This window comes from Taudactylus pleione, unplaced genomic scaffold (assembly GCF_031769625.1).
Source record: "Taudactylus pleione unplaced genomic scaffold, aTauple2 ptg000352l, whole genome shotgun sequence".
Lineage (NCBI taxonomy): Eukaryota > Metazoa > Chordata > Amphibia > Anura > Myobatrachidae > Taudactylus > Taudactylus pleione.
Window position 1 is genome coordinate 10,950,824 of NW_028284753.1, and position 20,352 is coordinate 10,971,175.

The 20,352-nt window shown below is 44.2% G+C and overlaps 1 protein-coding gene across 1 annotated transcript in view; it reads right to left on the reverse strand.

Annotated features, from left to right (window-relative positions):
* The window catches only part of NHSL2 (NHS like 2), a 189,950-nt gene that overhangs the window by 66,228 nt on the left and 103,370 nt on the right, over positions 1-20,352 (reverse strand). The window contains exon 2 of the mRNA XM_088444265.1: positions 16,788-16,925. Coding sequence (XP_088300391.1) covers positions 16,788-16,925 — 138 coding nt within the window. The remainder of the gene's footprint in view (positions 1-16,787; positions 16,926-20,352) is intronic.

The following is a 20,352-nucleotide window of genomic DNA, read 5'->3' on the forward strand; positions in this document are numbered from 1 at the left end:
CATCTTCTCCCGACAGCGCCAGTGTTCCCGGCACTTGTGGGAACGCTATGTGCATTGCGCTGGCCTAACAGACACTAGAAGTCCAGTAGGACCTCTAGCATCTGTCTCCTCCTTGGCAGCGGCCATTTTTGGATGGCCGTTTTCAGCAGAGTCCATGCGGACGGCTAGCCCGTATAGAATCTGCAGCCCCCAAGTCGCCGCGCACTACAAGAGTCAGCCCTTTTTTACCCCCTGCATTTCGGCACCCGGTGCACGTGCACCTCTTTGCCCCCCTAGTTGTGGCCCTGTGATAGGGTATATACAGAAAAACAATAATTGCTGGGGGACTGTGATAAAAATATTGTACATAGAACAGGGTAAGTCATTTGCAGAGAGAAGATCAAATATAGGGCGGGATTTACTACGCATCGCATTTTGGATGCTGTACATCCCACCACTTATTGGGTACATACCGGCGTTAATAACACCAGTATATACCTAGAATTGCGATTAAAAATGCAAAGGACAGTTCTTCCAAAATGACAGTTCTTTGCGATAATTGGACTTTTGGATTTATTACTAGGGAGTACTTCTGCGCATGCGCTGGATGATGCGCACGCTGTGGGGCATTGGGAGGACATGCTGTGTGTGTGTACAAGAGTCCTGAGGGGACATGCTGTATGTGTGTACAAGAGTCCTGGGGGGACATGCTGTGTGTATGTACAAGAGTCCTGGGGGGACATGCTGTGTGTATGTACAAGAGTCCTGGGGGGACATGCTGTGTGTATGTACAAGAGTCCTGGGAGGACATACTGCGTGTATGTACAAGAGTCCTGGGGGGACATGCTGCGTGTGTGTGTACAAGAGTCCTGGGAGGACATGCTGTGTGTGTGTGCAAGAGTCCTGGGAGGACATGCTGTGTGTATGTACAAGAGTACTGGGAGGACATGCTGTGTGTGTGTGTACAAGAGTCCTGGGAGGACATGCTGTGTGTGTGTACAAGAGTCCTGGGAGGACATGCTGTGTGTATGTACAAGAGTCCTGGGGGGGCATGCTGTGTGTATGTACAAGAGTCCTGGGAGGACATGCTGTGTGTGTGTGTACAAGAGTCCTGGGGGGACATGCTGTGTATGTGTACAAGAGTCCTGGGGGGGTATGCTGTGTGTGTGTACAAGAGTCCTGGGAGGACATGCTGTGTGTGTGTACAAGAGTCCTGGGAGGACATGCTGTGTGTATGTACAAGAGTCCTGGGAGGACATGCTGTGTGTGTTGTGCTTTGTGCTCCCAGTGAATGTACCATGTACCATACTGTAATGATCTGTTATTCTGGGATGTGTATATAAATTGTGGTATTAGTGTGGTCTGATTTGTATAATGTCTGTGTTTGCGAAAACATCTGGTTTTCCACTGTGCCAATATACGGTAATGCAAACATGGTCATCAGTAAGCAAGAATTCTTTTATAATGAGTTAACGCTAATTATATACTAATTATTTACTTAATATTGCATTTTTAGAATCTACTACAAATATGCATAAAAACCACTAATACTGTATCACAGCTTTTATACATGGGCCACTTAGAATCTAATGACAGTTACAAGTGGCAAGTAGCAGTACAGAGTATCAGGTGGCCCTGGTCTCCATATAGGCCTCCTGAACAAAAAGTAAATAAAATGACAAAAGATAAATCAAATGTGAGTTAAATAATGTTCCCTCTTGCTGCTTACAGCACCCATCATAGAAAGGCAATGGCGCTTATTCTGAGCGATACTGACACAGTGCGCATGGCTGTCATACAATAGTGTGCAAATGGCACACACCAGGATCATGCTCCTTAACCCACAAAATGGCATCAGCACCCATGTCCAGTTACAAAATACTATTTAGGAAAAACAAGCCAAAAACAAGAGTTTCCAGTTTGGGATTGGTGTTATTGAATACCCCCTATGCCGCCATCTAAAAGTGGTGAATTAAAATGAATTTAGGATTGTTGACTACAGGACTGGCATAAATTGCTGCATGTTATTATTATTATTATTAATTATTATTATTATTATTATTATGTTCTATGCTTTCCAATGAATACATGTAGAAAACTGAATAAGTAGAATTAGGAAAAAAATCACAGCAGCCCTATTACTCTGTACATCCTGAACGCAATTCTCCATGTAGCCCATCTTTGCCTTCAAATTTGTGCCTCAAAGCAAAACAATTCTCTCTTGCCCATGGCCCATCCACCTATTTGCCTCACATTTGATTACATTTTTTCACAGAGACTTGATTCCCTGTGTCAGTTACTCATTATTTACCAACATTTTGAACCACTATTTCCTAAAGGAATCTTCCCTTAATCCATCTCTGGTAAGATGCAGCTCTGTCTCTAACCTCCATTTGTGCATCCAAATGTCGGGAATGCTGTACTGGTCTAGTCATGTCTAACAGGCAATCTCTATACTCACTCTCTACTAGACCCACTTCCACCTGATTTACTCAAAACAAATTCTTGTGGAAATATTCTAATTGAATTCAACAATAATAGTTAAATCGTTAGTGAAGTTGAAAAAAACTGAAATCCATAAAGGTTAACTTTATAAATTGTACAAATAAAGAACTTGAAAAAGTCTGCTGTTGGACGAAACTGGTCAGAACATTTCCCTCACTACGAGGCATTCATCAGGCAAAGAGCAAGTCTGTAAGTGACCACTGCATTCCTCATTCCTCGTGCTTTCCAGTAGGAAGGTGGAGATGAGGCATTGAGGCCATGGGCAATTGATGAAAAAAAACCATATATAAATACTGTATATATATATATATATATATATATATATGTGTATATATATATATATATATATATATATATATATACACACAGTCATGTCAAGTTATTATGACCACCTCCTATATTTGTCGTCGGCAGCGCATAGCCCATGAAGTACGGGACGTGCCATGCGCTGGCTTGGTGGGTATATTAGGTGTGCGATTGGCTGTCTGCACACATATCACTTGTTCCTGTTATGAGTAAAAGGGACAATTTATCCGAGCTGCAAAAAGGGATAACTATTGGCTTTCGGGCCAAGGGTGGCAGTATTTCTGAAATAGCACAGTTTGTGAACTGTTCGCATGCTGCTGTGGTGAAGGTTTATCGTGACTGGACAAATGGCACCAGTGCGAATAACCGACATGGAAACTGTGGAGCACCACATGTCATTGATGAAGAGGTAAACGTCAGCTACAAAGGTGCGTGAGGGCCGACCGACATGCTACAGTGGAGCAGCTCCCCGTAAAAATGAACCTGTGGGCCACCAGATGTGTGTCTAAAACAACAGTTCAGCGAACCCTGATGTGTATGGGGCTCCAAAGCAAATGGATGATCACTGCACCTATGCTAATGAAGTTACATTGGCGGAAAAGGCTTAAATTTTCACGCCTGTATTGGAATTGGACCTCCGCTGATTAGCAAAGGGTTGCTTTCTCCGTTGAGTCCCATTTTCTGCTTCATAGAATGGATGGACGTTGGCGTGTCTAGCGAGAAACATCGGAGAACAAACACCCTGCAACCATCGCTGGAAGAACACAAGCTGGTGGTGGCAGCTTTATGGTCTGGGGAATGTTTTCATGGTATTCTCTAGGCCCACTCATCCATGTGGAAGACACTCTTAACCAATTTGGTTATGAATCTATCCTTGCAGAGCACGTAGACCCCTACATGCTGGTTGTCTTTCCTGAGGCGGATGGGATCTTCCAGCAAGACAATGCGACATGTCACGCAGCTAGAAATGTCTGACAGTGGTTGAACGAGCACGACGAAGACTTCCAAGTACTTCCCTGGCCCCCTAATTCTTTGGACTTGAACCCAATTGAGCATCTATGGGACCACCTCGATCATTGTGTTCCCTCTATGGATACTCCACCATGCACCCTCAAGCAGCTGTGGAATGCACTGCAGTCAGCATGGCTCCAGATACCTGTGCCAACCTACCAGCACCTTATTGAGTCACTCCCAGCACATCTAGCTGCTGTCCGTGATGCACAGGGTGGTTACTGTGCCTATTAGCTGGTGGTCATAATAATGTGGATCCGCACTCACATCTTCAGCAGCATAGATAATTGTTGGGGTGCTCCACTGACACGGTCCAGAGAAATTTAGCAGGTAGTATAAGGGGCACTCACTTGTTAGGATGAATTTCAATGCTTACATATACATGATAGTACAATGTTGACATTTCGTTCAATGAAAACCTTTGCCAAGACAATCATCAGTACAGCAGATCAGCACTATCATAAGTCCAACTGGAACTGCATTACCATTAGCATCTAAAGGACTGATGTACCATCAAAACATAAATTGTTATAATTATTACACTACAAAAAAAAGCTTTCTTTGGAGGGATTTACATGCTTTGATAGGTCAGCAGCATGTTCATTTTGTATACAGGATTTTCCTGGTTTTGTAAGGTGACAGTGCTGTATGCACAGAACTCCCAGAGGCAGCTGCCAATTTTATCTCACAGGAGAAAATATTCCTTGCTGACACCATATATGACATTAAGATTAATTCCATCTATCAATAACCTCAACTCCTTAATTTGCTCATTATAACTACTGACACCATTCACTGTAAGAAAGAATCACTCCATATTATATCCGTTCAGTGTTTCTGCCATTGCTTCCTCTTATGGCAGTGAATTCCACAGACTATTGAGCACCCCTAATAGTGAAAAATACCTTTCTTATGTTGATAGAAGAACTTGAGATGGCCCACAGAAACAAAGCTCTGTCTTCCTTATATACAGAGCCCAAAGCTGTGCCCAGAAGTGTATTAATGGCTGAGGGGACCTAAGTGCAGACTGCAGAATATTTGTAATCACCAGACTGGCACCATCTTTCTGAGGATATCATCTGAAAGATGGCACTGCCAACAGATTACATGGGGAGGACCCACTGCACAGCACAAAGTGGGGTCTGATTTAGGTGCAGGGTATCACTGTGAGCCCCTTTGACCAAGGAACACATGTGAACCACATGCCATGCACACATTATGGATAGGCCAACGGCAAGTTACCCCATTTTTCATATTATGCTCTTTCCCCTTGGAAAAAACTTAGATATTTTCCACTCTATGCAACAGTATTTCTCAGGACAGGACAGGTAGGGCTTCCTTTGGGAATGTAGTTACAGTAGTATAAGGCATTTTTCGATTATTCTTCCAAAATACAGTTTCCCATAGACCTAAAAGCTACAAACTATTTACACAATAATTATCTAAGTAATTTGATATTGTATTGGAGTTTTTTTTTACTGCTGTAGGACAAAATTAGATGTATAAACTGTAAAAAAAAAGTTAAACCTTTTTCAACACTTTAATTATTACAGCCTAAGTTAACGTGTAATATCAGTCTATAATTGCCAACTAAGCATATGTTAGAGCACATGTTTTAACGTAAGCTAAGCTCTGATGGGTACATGCAAAACATCAGAGGTCTCACTAAGTAGCCAGCATCCTAGAAGCAAGTAAGTCATATTTTGTTACTTATTTATCATTAAAAAACAGTTTATTAAGGTCTGACTAACCTTAATTTAAACAGGTGCTTAGGAATCACTACTTTTTGCAGCGCCTGAGTAGAACCATTTCTTAGTTCTCCATTTCTGCATCCCCCCTACAGCCCTGACCTTGCACCAAGTGATTTATATTTCTTTGGACCATTGAAGAAGCACCTGGTTCAGCAAGCCGTCATGTCCTGGCTTCAAGTAGGATAGATCTCTTGGTGTACCACTGGAACAAATGCTTAGACAAGTATGGGGACTATGTGAAAAAAAAAACATGTACCAAGGCCATACTATTGATTATAAGTATATATGTACAAGTTGAATACATTTACGCAATGAGAGGTCTTGTTACCTTATTTATTGAACCACCCTCGTACAATTTGACAACACCACCAAAAGCTAGAGCCACTAAATTAATTGAGTTCCTCTTTGTGTATGAGCTCCATAATGATGAACAAGTCTAAAATTGCAAGCCATATGGAAGGTATGCAGATGTGAACTCCTTGCCTAAATAGTGTTTCAAGGGGGAAGTAGTGAGGATCCTGACTGTCAGAATGCCGATGGTCACGAAATCGACAGTGTTATCCCATTGGTCACAATCCTGAGTGATTCAGATGTTAAGTATTAGTGTTAGGGTTAGGCACTAGGGGGAGGGTTAGGGTTAGACTGCGGGAGGGGCATCCCAGCCTAGGGCCAGCGGTAGATTATTTTTTTTCTTTGAGCTGGCTTGGGTGCTGATTGCTATCTCAGCAATCCGAGCCAGCCAGGAGGAGAGGTCAGGAGGCTGCAGCAGCAGGACACAGAGCCGGTGCTCAGGCTCAGACAGGCAGGAAGTGTATTTACTTTCACTTTCTGCATGAGGCTGAGCAGCTACAGAGGAAGCCAGGCAGCGGCAACACACGCGGAGCTGCAGGACCCTGCCCCAGCCACACAGGCTAAGAGCTGGATGAGACGGAGGCAGATACATATGAGGAGTGGGGGCTGATGACACTGCTATTGGAGGGTGAGACAAAGACATATGGGAAGTGGGGGCTCAGGGAGCTAATGATACTGCTATGGGGGAGGGGGAGGCAGATATATGTGGGGGCTCAGGGGGCTGATGACACTTATGGGTGGGAACGGGAGACAGAGACAAGGTGGTGTGGGAGCTCAGCCCTGATGATGCTGCTATTGGGGGGAGGGCATGAGGCAGAGACACATGAGGTGTGAGGGCTCAGGGTGCTAATGACAATGCTATGGGGGTGGGAACATATTGGGAGTGGGGGCCCAGGGGGATATCACACTGCTATGGGCATGGGTGGACTCCACATTGGTAAGAATGGACCCAGTGTGTGGACTAGTGATGATGATGGTGCTGGGTGAGGGGTGATGGGTGCTGTGCTGTAATCTGTGCTGTACTGGGTGAGGCATGTTGGGTGTTGTGCTGTAATCTGTGCTGTGAGGGGTATGGTGCTGGGTGACTGATGATGGGTGCTGTGCTGGGTGAGGGGTGCTGTACTGGATGAGGCGTATTGGGTGCTGTGCTGTAATCTGTGCTGTGAGGGGTGCTGTGCTGGGAGAGGGGTGCTGGGTGTGAGGTGATGTGCTGGGTAATAGGTGATGTGTTGTAATCTGTGCTGTGAGGGGTGCTGTGTTGGGAGAGGGGTACTGGGTGAGAGGTGCTGTGCTGGGTAATAGGTGATGTGTTGTAATCTGTGCTGTGAGGGGTGCTGTGTTGAGTGAGGGGTACTGTGCTGGGAGAGGGGTGCTGGGTGAGAAGTGCTGTGCTGGGTAAGAGGTGATGTGTTGTAATCTGTGCTGTGAGGGGTGCTGTGTTGAGTGAGGGGTCCTGTGCTGGGAGAGGGGTACTGTGCTAGGAGATGGGTAATGAATGATGTGCTGTGATCTGTGCTGTGCTGCGTGAGCGGTGCTGTACTGGGTGAGGCGTGTTGGGTGCTGTGCTTTAATCTGCTGTGAGGGGTGTGGTGCTTGGTGAGGGATGATGGGTGCTGTGCTGGATGAGGGGTGCTGTACTGGGTGAGGCATATTGGGTGCTGTGCTGTGTGGGGTGCTGTGCTGGGAGAGGGGTGCTGGGTGAGTGGTGATGTGCTGGGTAAGTGGTGATGTGTGATGTGCTGTAATCTGTGCTGTGAGGGGTGCTGTGTTGAGTGAGGGGTACTGTGCTGGGAGAGGGGTGCTGGGTGAGAGGTGCTGTGCTGGGTAAGAGGTGATGTGTTGTAATCTGTGCTGTGAGGGGTGCTGTGTTGAGTGAGGGGTCCTGTGCTGGGAGAGGGGTACTGTGCTGGGAGACGGGTGATGAATGATGTGCTGTGATCTGTGCTGGGGGAGGGATGCTGTAATGGGAGAGGGGTGTTGGGTGAGGGGTGATAGGTGTTGTGATCTGTGTTGTGTGAGGGGTGCTGGGAGCGGGGTGCTGTACTGTGTGAGGGGTGATAGGTGCTGTGCTGTAATCTGTGCTGTGAGAGGTGCTGTGATAGGTGAGGGGTGCTGTGGAGTGAGGGAAGAGGAGTGCTGTCAGGGTACTTTCCACTAAAACCTATCCCTTTTTTCTTTAGTTTCAGCAGTGTGCTGTGAGGGGAGAGGGGTGCTGTGAGGGGAGAGCCTGGAATTATCTACTGGGGGAACCAGAAAAAATCTTGCCTAGGTCACCAAATTGGTTAGGGCCGGCTCTGGTTATGGTTAGGGTAATGGTCAAGAATTGGGTTAAAATTCCTACCAAAATCCGTCTGAATTTTGACAGTCAGGGTGCCGCTGTTGGTATTCTGACTGTCGGCATTGTGACCTTCAGGATCCTGTACCCAACCCGTTTCAAGGATACATGAATCCAGAAGAATTATGGCTGCACATCCAGTGGGTTGGCTTGTGATTCAAATTTGTGATTTTAAATTATTGCATTACTTATATACATGCTACTGGCTCCATGTACTTACGTATCTTGCTGATATCGATCTGCCATCCATGTACATATAATAATCTAATATATTGCTCACCAGTGTGTGTGTAATAATGGTTTTGCAGCATTGTTCAAGTGTCTTTTTTTGTATTTTAGAAGATTGGCGAAATTTTGGTCAACTTGATACCACACATATCATTATGGCCTCAGCTATCTTTATGACACTTTGGCAATAAGTTACGATCATGAGTCAGTCCCACCAAATGTGAAGTGTGAATACCTAATGCAGTGTTTCCCAACCTCGGTCCTCAAGGCACACTAACAGTCCAGGTTTTAGTGATATCCATGCCTAAGCACAGGTGGTTAAATCAAAATAACTGCAGTACTAATTAACACACTTGTGCTCAAGTATTGCTATCCTTAAAACCTGGACTGTTAGTGTGCCTTGAGGACCGTGGTTGGGAACCCCTGACCTAATGTTTAATTACATCTCCTGCATAGGCCTGAGACTCCAGTGAACATTTTGCACAATTGGCTTTGAAATTGTGTTTCACTGATACACTGTAAGTACTGCTTTGGGTAACCTGTTATATTTTGGACCATTGATTCTCACTAAGGGAGCTCACTCAGAATGCGTGTAGTTAGGTACACTATACACTGTAGATATGGCATTTTTCAGGTGTTTTTCTGTTATAGAGATATCCTCAAACAGAGATAACTCCCTGTGCAGTGGCTAGGGCTGAAGTGAACCTACCCTAGAGAGAGATAGCTGTAGTAATCACACTCATATAGAGCAAATTCTCCTTCAAGCAGAGAAGGCACAGATCTATTCTGAACCAACCAGCTAACCAATCATAAGAAACCTCTACCTCAATCATGCTCTCAAGGTATTTGAAGTGTCCTCAAGGTGTTTGAATTTAGATCTGGAAGAAAGTCTGGGTCTGAGCCAGAAAGGTAATAGGTAACATGTCGTAAGAAATATATTTAACCCCTAAACCTCTCCAGTAATTAAATAAGCACCTAGTATATATATATATATATATATACATGTCAGTTTTTTTAATGAGCCAGGGGACCACTAGAGCTGAGATTTTATACGTCTTGATTTGTACCCACAGTCTGTTGAGGTTTGGTCTAGACCACTCAAGGGTACAAGAGAGTATAACTGGTTTGTAGTAGCTTAAAAATAAATGTCATTGTAAAGCCCCCTTTATATTTTCTTCTGCATAGGACACCTTTAGTGAACTTGAGCCACCTATTTCCCAAACAAATTCCTTGACAAAAATTTGGAGGTTGCTAATGAGCTTCATGGGTATATCGAATGGGAGAGATTGCAATAGATATAATATATATATCTTCATTATATTCATCCTTCCTATCCAAGCAAAGCTTTGAGATTGCCATTATCTAAGGTCTGTAAGGATTTTGGTTAGTAATGGAATTAAATTTGAGTGATGAAAGTATCTATTATTGGCAGGAACCAGGCAAAGAGGAATTTGTGTTGTAAACTCTTGAACAACATAGAGGATGTTGCAGAACATGCTTCTTTATTCAAGCATCAATTGTGATATAAAGTTTACTGTGACCAGAATATGTAAACTTCTTAGAGTGGAGTATTAACAAGAACATTCTAGAAGTGAGTATACTATCACAACTAAGAGACAACTGAAGATACAGTGCCACCTACAGTCTTACTGCCACCGACTTAGCATTAGTAATTTTATAGTTTTAAAGCTCACAACTGTTTGGAATATGGATATGAGGTTTAGGACAGGAACCACTGGCTTTGTAATTTACAGCAAATAGTGTAGTTATGTGTTCCTTGTCTGCTACCTGGTAGCCCAATACACAGTATCTAAATTGGCTTCGACTGATATGGCAAGACCTCTGTGTTGAGAAATCAAAATGTCCTATAACTAGGACAATGGGAGAGATATTTGATCTTTGCACTCCTCTATGAGAACCATAATGTGAGTCTCAAGTGATGGTGGGGAGAAATTAGTTCATTCTGAGAACTCATTATTAAAGACATGCAGGAGGATAGGATTCACTTTTCCACCAACATTTTTATATAAGATAGTAAACCCATCAGTGCCTGGGCTCTTACTGACTGGAGAAGATTCTATTGCGTCCTCCTAATCTATCAGTGAGTATGGTTAAGCCAAGAAAGCCTGCATTTCTGCTGCAATTTTATCCAAATGTGCTTATATAGATTATTATCTTAAAAGTGTCTCTGTATTAGTGACGTTAGGGAAAATGTATTAAGTAGTGGTTTTGTAAAAGTGTTTTTAATTGTGTTAAAAACGGTTCAATTTATTTAATGCAAAGCCAATAGAAAATTGCTGCAAAACCACCATTTTCAAACCTAACACTCTCCAAATTGTAAAAAATACAAAGCGCTGGATATATTAATCTGCATTATCACATGCTGCTGGAAAACCCGCCTGAAAAAATGTTAAAGAAACGCTTGTTACAGGCGAGATTGCTCAAACTGCAGGCAGTTTGAGCTATATTATCTGAGTTAAAAGAAAAAGAATGTTTTTAAAGAAAAAATTCCTTACTTTCCTTAATTTCCTGTGCTACTTAGCATAAGTTCTGGTCCTCTAGCGTTTGAGCCTAACACACATAGAGATGCCTCACCCAATTCCAAACAGCATTGGGCCCTTCCTAGCTTTTGAGTACCAAGGAAAGATAGTAAACAGTGATTCCCTAGATACTGTACATAAAAAATCCCCTTTATTGATTTTCATAATTAATAGTGCCTCATTTAATGGTTTTAATAATTAATAGTGCCCCCATACTTATTGCAATAGATTTTTTCAAAGCACCCTAAATGATCTATAGTGGAGTGGTATCAGTCAGTACTTACTGTGCACTCTTCTTCTTGTCTTTATCTTATGTAATCAACTGTTTAAGTATAAAAGTCCCCATAGCAGCGACACAAAGCTCCAGACTCTAAGGGGCCTATTCATCATTACTAAAATAAATCGATGGACGTAATTAGGTAGAACTCGCATGGAGTTCTACCTAATTACCTGAGGAATTCATCATTCCTCCTCTCCATAACTATCTATTCTGAAAAGCTGTAATTTTTAGATACTTTTCCCTCTCTACACTAACTTACCGCAGCTGTAATTAGTGCTGGACATGCGCCGTTACATTCACAGAAGTGGTGCATGCGCAGCACTGATTACAGCTGCGGTAATTCTGTGTCCGTTCAACTGAGCTTCTCTTTAAAAAAAAAAATAGTTCAGCTGCGCAGCGATGAAGCATCTGGCAGGGGGGGTTTCCAGGTACTCAGAAACTGCCCCTGCGTGCGCATGTGCAGTCTGTGTCAGAGCAGCAGTCGGAGCCGGAGGAGGGACCAGGGAGTGACGGAGGGAGCTGAGGAGGACATGCTCACGCTGAAAGCAGGTAAGTATAACCCGCTGAGAGTGGCGTATAGTAACACCATCATATTCCAAAAATACATCATTTTCGGAATTTGATGAATAGCCTAATTTCTACATCCCCATACTAATGTACTAATGTATGGGATTGTGGAAATTAATGCAGTCGGTCTTAACCAGGAGATATCAGTGATATCTCCTGTGTTAAGTGTGTTAATGAATACTAAAAAACGGTAATTAAGGAAAATGTCCTTAAAACCTTTATTTTAGTGTTGATGAATAGGCCCCTAAATTAGTTATGTCCGGTTGCCGCTTACTTAATAGATGGCCAGCAACCTATCATCCGTCAGAGATGGTGATGTACGGAGATGTGCAGTGTTTTGAAGCCGCCAATAAGACTGCACATTGATAAATGTATCCCATTGTGTGAGATTTATGTAGAAAGAATAACATTCTCTAGGGTTATTCTCTACAGTCTTTGATAGAATGTCTGTATGCATGTAAGAGCTCTTGCTAATATTGATTATGGCATTTTCAAATAGCTAATTAAATGTTGTTGTTTAGTGGCTTATTAAGGGCTGCTCTGGTGTCTACCAGCTACTCAAAAATCTCTCTTGGGAGATGATTGTGGCTGGTCTTGAATTCTTTAACTTTAGTAATAGCTTCGCTCTCTGGCTGTTTTTTGCTTTAAAAGGAGGGAACACAGCTGAATCTAAATACACTTTAGTGGGTTTCCCTAAAGTAACCCTTCATTTATTAGGAACATTGTTATAGATGAAATAGTCTTTTATAGCAATAGTCTATAGTATCTGCCTTTCACTAATAATGTATTCAATCTTTCTGGGCACAAGGTGGCCATGTGCATAAATGAAAATAATGGTCAGGCCCAACCAAGTGGATTTACCAATTCTGGTGCCTCTAATGAGATGAAGATGTCACTGACTGGGAAGCAAGTAGTCCATCCTAGAGTAGCCTGCATGTGGATGGGAAGAGGTGTAGTCCATCCTAGAGTAGCCTGCATGTGGATGGGAAGAGGTGTAATCTATCCTAGAGTAGCCTGCATGTGGATGGGAAGAGATGTAATCCATCCTAGAGTAGCCTGCATGTGGATGGAAAGAGGTGTAATCCATCCTAGAGTAGCCTGCATGTGGATGGGAAGAGGAGTAATCCATCCTAGAGTAGCCTGCATGTGGATGGGAAGAGGTGTAATCTATCCTAGAGTAGCCTGCATGTGGATGGGAAGAGATGTAATCCATCCTATCTTAGCCTGCATGTGGATGGGAAGAGGTGTAATCCATTCTAGAATAGCCTGCATGTGGGTGGGAAGAGATGTAATCCAACCTAGAGTAGACTGCATGTGGATGAGAAGAGGTGTAGTTCATCCTAGAGTAGCCTGCATGTGAATGGGAAGAGGTGTAATCCATCCTAGAGATGTAATACATCCTGGAGTAGCCTGCATGTGGATGGGAAGAGGTGTAATCCATCCTAGAATAGCCTGCATGTGGGTAGGAAGAGATGTAATCCAACCTAGAGTAGCCTGCATGTGGATGGGAAGAGGTGTAGTCCATTCTAGAGTAGCCTGCAAGTGGATGAGAAGAGATGTAATCCATCCTAGAGTAGCCTGCATGTGGATGGGAAGAGGTGTAATCCATCCTAGAGGCTGCATGTGGATGGGAAGAGGTGTCATCTATCCTAGAGTAGCCTGCATGTGGATGGGAAGAGGTGTAATCCATCCTAGAGTAGCCTGCATGTGGATGGGAAGAGGTGTAATCTATCCTAGAGTTGCCTGCATGTGGATGGGAAGAGGTGTAGTCCATCCTAGAGTAGCCTGCATGTGGATGGGAAGAGGTGTAATCCATCCTAGAGTAGCCTGCATGTGGATGGGAAGAGGTGTAATCTATCCTAGAGTAGCCTGCATGTGGATGGGAAGAGATGTAATCCATCCTACAGTAGCCTGCATGTGGATGGAAAGAGGTGTAATCCATCCTAGAGTAGCCTGCATGTGGATGGGAAGAGGTGTAATCCATCCTAGAGTAGCCTGCATGTGGATGGGAAGAGGTGTAATCTATCCTAGAGTAGCCTGCATGTGGATGGGAAGAGATGTAATCCATCCTAGCGTAGCCTGCATGTGGATGGGAAGAGGTGTAATCCATCCTAGAATAGCCTGCATGTGGGTAGGAAGAGATGTAATCCAACCTAGAGTAGACTGCATGTGGATGAGAAGAGGTGTAGTTCTCCTAGAGTAGCCTGCATGTGAATGGGAAGAGGTGTAATCCATCCTAGAGATGTAATACATCCTGGAGTAGCCTGCATGTGGATGGGAAGAGGTGTAATCCATCCTAGAATAGCCTGCATGTGGATGGGAAGAGTTGTAAACTATCCTAGAGTAGCCTGCATGTGGGTGGGAAGCGGTGTAATCCATCCTAGAGTAGCCTGCATGTGGATGGGAAGAGGTGTAATCCATCCTAGAGTAGCCTGCATGTGGATGAGAAGAGGAGTAGTTCATCCTAGAGTAGCCTGCATGTGGGTGGGAAGCAGTGTAATCCATCCTAGAGTAGCCTGCATGTGGATGGGAAGAGATGTAATCCATCCTAGAGTAGCCTGCATGTGGATGGGAAGAGGTGTAATCCATCCTAGAATAGCCTGCATGTGGGTAGGAAGAGATGTAATCCAACCTAGAGTAGACTGCATGTGGATGAGAAGAGGTGTAGTTCATCCTAGAGTAGCCTGCATGTGAATGGGAAGAGGTGTAATCCATCCTAGAGATGTAATACATCCTGGAGTAGCCTGCATGTGGATGGGAAGAGGTGTAATCCATCCTAGAATAGCCTGCATGTGGGTAGGAAGAGATGTAATCCAACCTAGAGTAGCCTGCATGTGGATGGGAAGAGGTGTAGTCCATCCTAGAGTAGCCTGCAAGTGGATGGGAAGAGATGTAATCCATCCTAGAGTAGCCTGCATGTGGATGGGAAGAGGTGTAATCCATCCTAGAGTAGCCTGCATGTGGATGGGAAGAGGTGTAATCTATCCTAGAGTAGCCTGCATGTGGGTGGGAAGCGGTGTAATCCATCCTAGAGTAGCCTGCATGTGGATGGGAAGAGGTGTAGTCACAGTCCCCTAAATGTAATAATCTTCAGGATTGGCCAGCTGGTCCGTATGGAACCAGCCATAGTCATACTGAGACTGCTGGAGTAGTCAGTCAGATTTAGACCCCAGTTCCGATCCCCATATACGATTGTACTGTAATTCCCTTCAGTAGAGGCTTAGAGGCTGATTCTGAGTCAGATGCAGATGTGGCCGCGGATGAATTTTTTGCTGCAGTTGTAGTTGTGTCTTAAGCCGCTGTCTATTTTCTACAAACTGAGACTCACCTTCAGCGTCTTCAGATTGTGCATATCTGTCTGAGAGCGTCTTTAGATGCACCATTGGTCGCACCATTGAAAACTGCGCCAACCCTATGGCAGGTGCAGTTTCTCCGTCTGAGTATGGCCTCCTGTGTGAGCAGCTGTGCACATTTGGAGGCAGCCGCTTTCAGCAACATGCCCATGACATGCCCACCCCCCTATTACTTCCAGGTATGCCCACTGAGGTCTATAGACCGAGTCCGATTCTGTTCTGCGTCTGAACAGTAACAATAGGGACACAAGTGTTGTGTGACTCAGATGCATGCGCAGACTTACATCGACACTGCGTCCACCTCTGAAATAGGCCCTTGATGTCTTTGTGTATCATTTTTACTGATGTTCTTGATCTAGTGCAATTATATATATATATATATATATATATATATATATGCCATACATATCCCCAGCTGCTGCGCTGTGGGAATGACCACAGGACCTCTTACACATGTATGCATGAATCATTACACTGCAAGCTTTGATACCTGTCCACCATTTGATGACATGTTAATACCAGAATGTCGACATACTCCTGAAAATAACCCTAAACTTACCCCTAAACCTAACCCTAATCCTAAAAAATACTGTTAACATGTTAATACTGTTAATGTTAACATTCTGGTTTTGACATGCCGACATTATTAACATGTCGTCATTTTAACCATGTCGCCATTTTTGCTCTTCAACATATTGGTTGTCGACGTAAAGTCGTTCTGACCAGATCCCAGCCAGGGATCCTTGAAACTCTAAGAACGTGGCCAAAGTCTAGAGCCTCGGAAAGCATAATGCTTCTCCAATCATTATACTGTAGCTCTGATTGCACCCCTAAACTTTTCTATATGTGTTCAAGCATTACGGTTTCAAGTTAAATCATGTATTAAATGGAATATGATGTGATTAGTGTGGTAAAATGGAACAGCGATATCAGGGGTCCCTGGTAACGGCTGATGCACAAGGGGAGGAGCTGATTATGTGGCAGATAAATATATGGCTCTGTTGATGTGGCTGAGATTGCAATTAGCCATTCCTGGCATAACACGAGGTGCGTACTGCATTCATGTTCTTACTTAGACGCCTTATGGTGCACACTGCAGGGTATAAGTGTGGTTGCACATAAAGTGAAGCTATTTTCATGCTGTCTGGTTGTCTACTCATTAAATTGTCTGAAAATTGTAAAACTGGGTACACATTAGATGATCAGCAAACGGTGCGATGGTCGCCCAGATTTCCTTTGACAAACGATATAGTACATACACAATGTGAAATCTTCCAAATGGCCAAACAATATATCTTGCATCGTTTGGTGGTTAGATCGTTGACTATATAATGTTAACATATCGCCAGGTCGTCCTGTAATGAGTACACACTGCACGATTCACGGGAAATCGTTAACGAGATTGTCAGATTGAGCTGCATGCAGGAGCGACCTGACGATGCGATGTACGATGACACAGACACCTGTGAGATGGTAGTTAGGAGCTGATTGGCTGGCACCTTATCACTTTTCACTCTGTCCCCTATCACTGCTTAGTAAGTAGACCCCTAAGTTTGAAAATATTTACTTTGACATTCATACCTTGAAGAAGACTCTGCAGGTTGAGTTCAGCTTCCTGATGAAGCTCCTCTACGCAGGGAGGTCGTTTAGAGGACAGGAACACGTTTACAGGCTGCTGCTGCCAGTTGCTCAGCTTGGAATGGTCCACAGTAGAGGCAGCTGCAAATTCAGAACATAAATAAATGTGTTACAAGTGGCCACGTCATGGAGCTTCACACTGTCTCTTCCTGTTACACTTTATCATTATAAAGAAATCTGTTAAAAAAAATTTGCAATACTGCCAAAAAAAAGATGCCCTCATGGTAACTATTATTATTATTATTATTATTATTATTATTATTAATAACAACCTTTATTATATGGCATCAAGATATTACACCAGCAGTCTGCGACCTTATACATTTCAAACTCACTAACCTTTACGATGCACACACATTACACTCATTCTCAGTAATAAGTAAAACAATATATTTAAACACACACATTCCATTGAAGAGATGTCAGGGCGATTTGGCATATCGTAGCGACAAATCGCCTACATCGCTTAGTGTGTATGGTTCCACAGTTGCTAGCGATGGTCGCTAGGTTTGGTGTGCTGCACGTCAAACCTAGCGACAACACTAGTGACCTGTGGTATGTTAATAAAGGATGGAACAGTTATCATTCAGTCGTTAATTAACTCGTTCAAGTGAGTATGTGCAATCCCCATTCAAGCGCATTCATTCCGATGTCAGAATGAATGCTGTTTGCTCCAGTGTATACCCAGCTTAAATCTGCTCCCTTCAACACCTCTGCACACCTTGTCACTACTAAAAATGACTTCCACATGCCGTTCAGACCTGACACTTGCTCCAAAGTTTCCTCACATGCCCCTATAAACTCCACATGGTAATCAGTCCTCCAACTAATCCCACATGCCCTTGGGTCTCGCACTTGTATCTAAATCAATATTACCTCTCAGCATCATAACGGCCCCACCTATTGCTACAGAGTGCAGAGATTCGCCGTAGCATCCAGTAGGGTCAGGGTTATAATTGTTTCACAGCAAAGTGTGTCATTATGGATTAGGGATGAGCGGGCTCGGATTTCTGATATCCGAGCCCCCCCGATCCGAGCCGGGAACCGAGTCTGGCTCGAGTTTTCCCGCCTGACTCGAAACTGAAATCAAGGCAAAACATCATCATTCTGATTCCTGATCTCGCGTGTTTTGGATTCTATAAAAGGTCCCCGCGTCGGCGCCATTTCTCACTCCGGCTGTGGACAGTGAAGAGGGAGGGTGGGAGCTAGGGCTGGCTGGGCTGTGTTGTGCTGCTGTTGCCCATAGGGGCTGGCTGGGCTGTGTTGTGCTGCTGTTGTCCATAGGGGCTGGCTGGGCTGTGTTGTGCAGTCAGTTGTCCATAGGGGTTTTGTCCACTCCAAAGTCTATAGGGGCTGGCTGGGCTGTGTTGTGCAGTGTCCCATAAAGGCTGTAGTCCTAAAGGGGTGCTGTAGTGTTGTCCAGGGGGTGATCTGTCCATCAGGGGTGCTCCCTCAAAGTGCACTCCTAAAAAAAATTAGAAACATTTTTTTCTGTGTTTGTGAATTGTGTGCGCAGTAGCCGCACGTGCATCAAAGTAGTGCCAAGTGTGCGCCTGTGTCATAAATCAAGGGCCAGCTGGCTTGTCCATTAAAGGGTGCTGTAACCCCAAAAGTGCACTCCAAACAAATAAAAAAAAATTTTTTTCTGTGTTTGTGAATTGTGGGCTTGATTCAGACCCGCTCGCAAGTGCATTGCGCTTGCAAGCAGGTCGATGGTGGCCCAATGCACATGCTGTCGAAGTTGATCGACAGCTCGCCCCTTTTTGTAGGTGTGGCGGGGTGTCTTCACAAACGAAGGCGTTCCCATTGGAACGCCTGCCATTTGTGGGCGGCCCCACTGACATCACCAGTGATGTCAGTGAGAGAGCTTCCGGCTCTATTTTGAGCCAGAAGCGAAATTTTTCTGTGTTTGTGTGCGAAATGTATGCGCAGTAGCCGCACGTGCATCAACAAAGGAGCAGCGCCAAGCGTGCGTCGGTGTCCCATAAGTCTGTTAAAGGGTGGTGTAACCCCCAAAGTGCGCTCCACAAAAAATAAACAATTCTTTTTTTTCTGTTTGTGTGCGAAATGTACGCGCAGTAGCCGCATGTGCATCAACAAAGGAGCAGCGCCAAGCGTGCGCCTGTGTCATAAATCAAGGGCCAGCTGGCTCGTCTGTCGAAGGGTGGTGTAACCCCAAAGTGCTCCAAATAATAGAAAACAATTTTTTTTCTGTGTTTGTGACTTGTTTGCGCTGTAGCCGCACGTGCATTAACACAGTAGCAGCGCCAAGCGTGCGCCTGTGTCATAAGTCAAGGGCCGGTTTGGACATCTGGTCCGGACTGAAGGACGTGCCAACAATTTCTGACATGTCTACTGTCACTTCATATGATACTGTCACCACTGACAGAATGGTGGAGAATTACATTGGTGACAGCATCCAAGTAGGCATGTCAGGCAGTCCGTACCTGTACTGGCAGGAAAAAGAGGCAATTTGGAGGCCCTTGTACAAACTGGCTCTATTTTACCTGAGTTGCCCCCCTCCAGTGTGTACTCCGAAAGAGTATTTAGTGCAGCCGGGAACCTTGTCAGCGAAAGGCGTAGGAGGTTGCTTCCACAAAATGTGGAGAACATGATGTTCATAAAAATGAATTATCAACTCTTCCAGGGAGACCAGCCTCCAGAACGTACAGAGGGACCTGTGGTGGTGGATTCCAGCGGGGACGAATTAATACTCTGTGAAGATGAGGATGTACACAACACTGAAGAGGGTGAAGAATCGGTGGATGAGGAGGATGAGGACGACATCTTGCCTCCCTAGAGCCAGTTTGTGCAAGGACAGATTAATTGCCAGCTTGTTTGGTGGGGGCCCAAATGAACCAATCATTTCAGCCATGTCGTGTGGCAGACCCTGGTGCTGAAATGATTGGTTTGTTAAAGTGTGCATGTCCTGTTTATACAACATAAGGGTGGGTGGGAGGGCCCAAGGACAATTCCATTTTGCACCTCTTTTTTTTCTTTGCATTATGTACTGTTTGGGGCCTAGTTTTTCAAACTGCCATCCTGTCTGCCCCTCCTAGATGGGCCACGTGTTTGAGCCACCCACTCGTGTCGCTTAGCAGTCATCCAGCTACCTTGGTGCAACCTTTTGGACTAAAAACAATATTGTGAGGTGTGAGGTGTTCAGAATAGACTGGAAATGAGTGGAAATTAATGTTATTGAGGTTAATAATAGCATAGGAGCAGAAAAACCCACAAATTCTGTGATTTTAGCTGTTTCTATGCTTTTTTAAAAAAAAATACAGATCCAAAACACAAAACCCAGAACCCAAAACACGGAAGGCCGGTTTTGGCAAAACCAATCCAGATCCAAAACACGAAGAAAGATCCAGATCCAAAACCACAACACAAAAAGTGGCCCCTATTATGGATATAAAGTAACTCCAAAGAGCCAGGACCTTTGTCCCAATTAGGACTTTTGTCCCAATTCCAGGACAGCTGATGGGTGTCCCTTTAATGCTAATGCTGA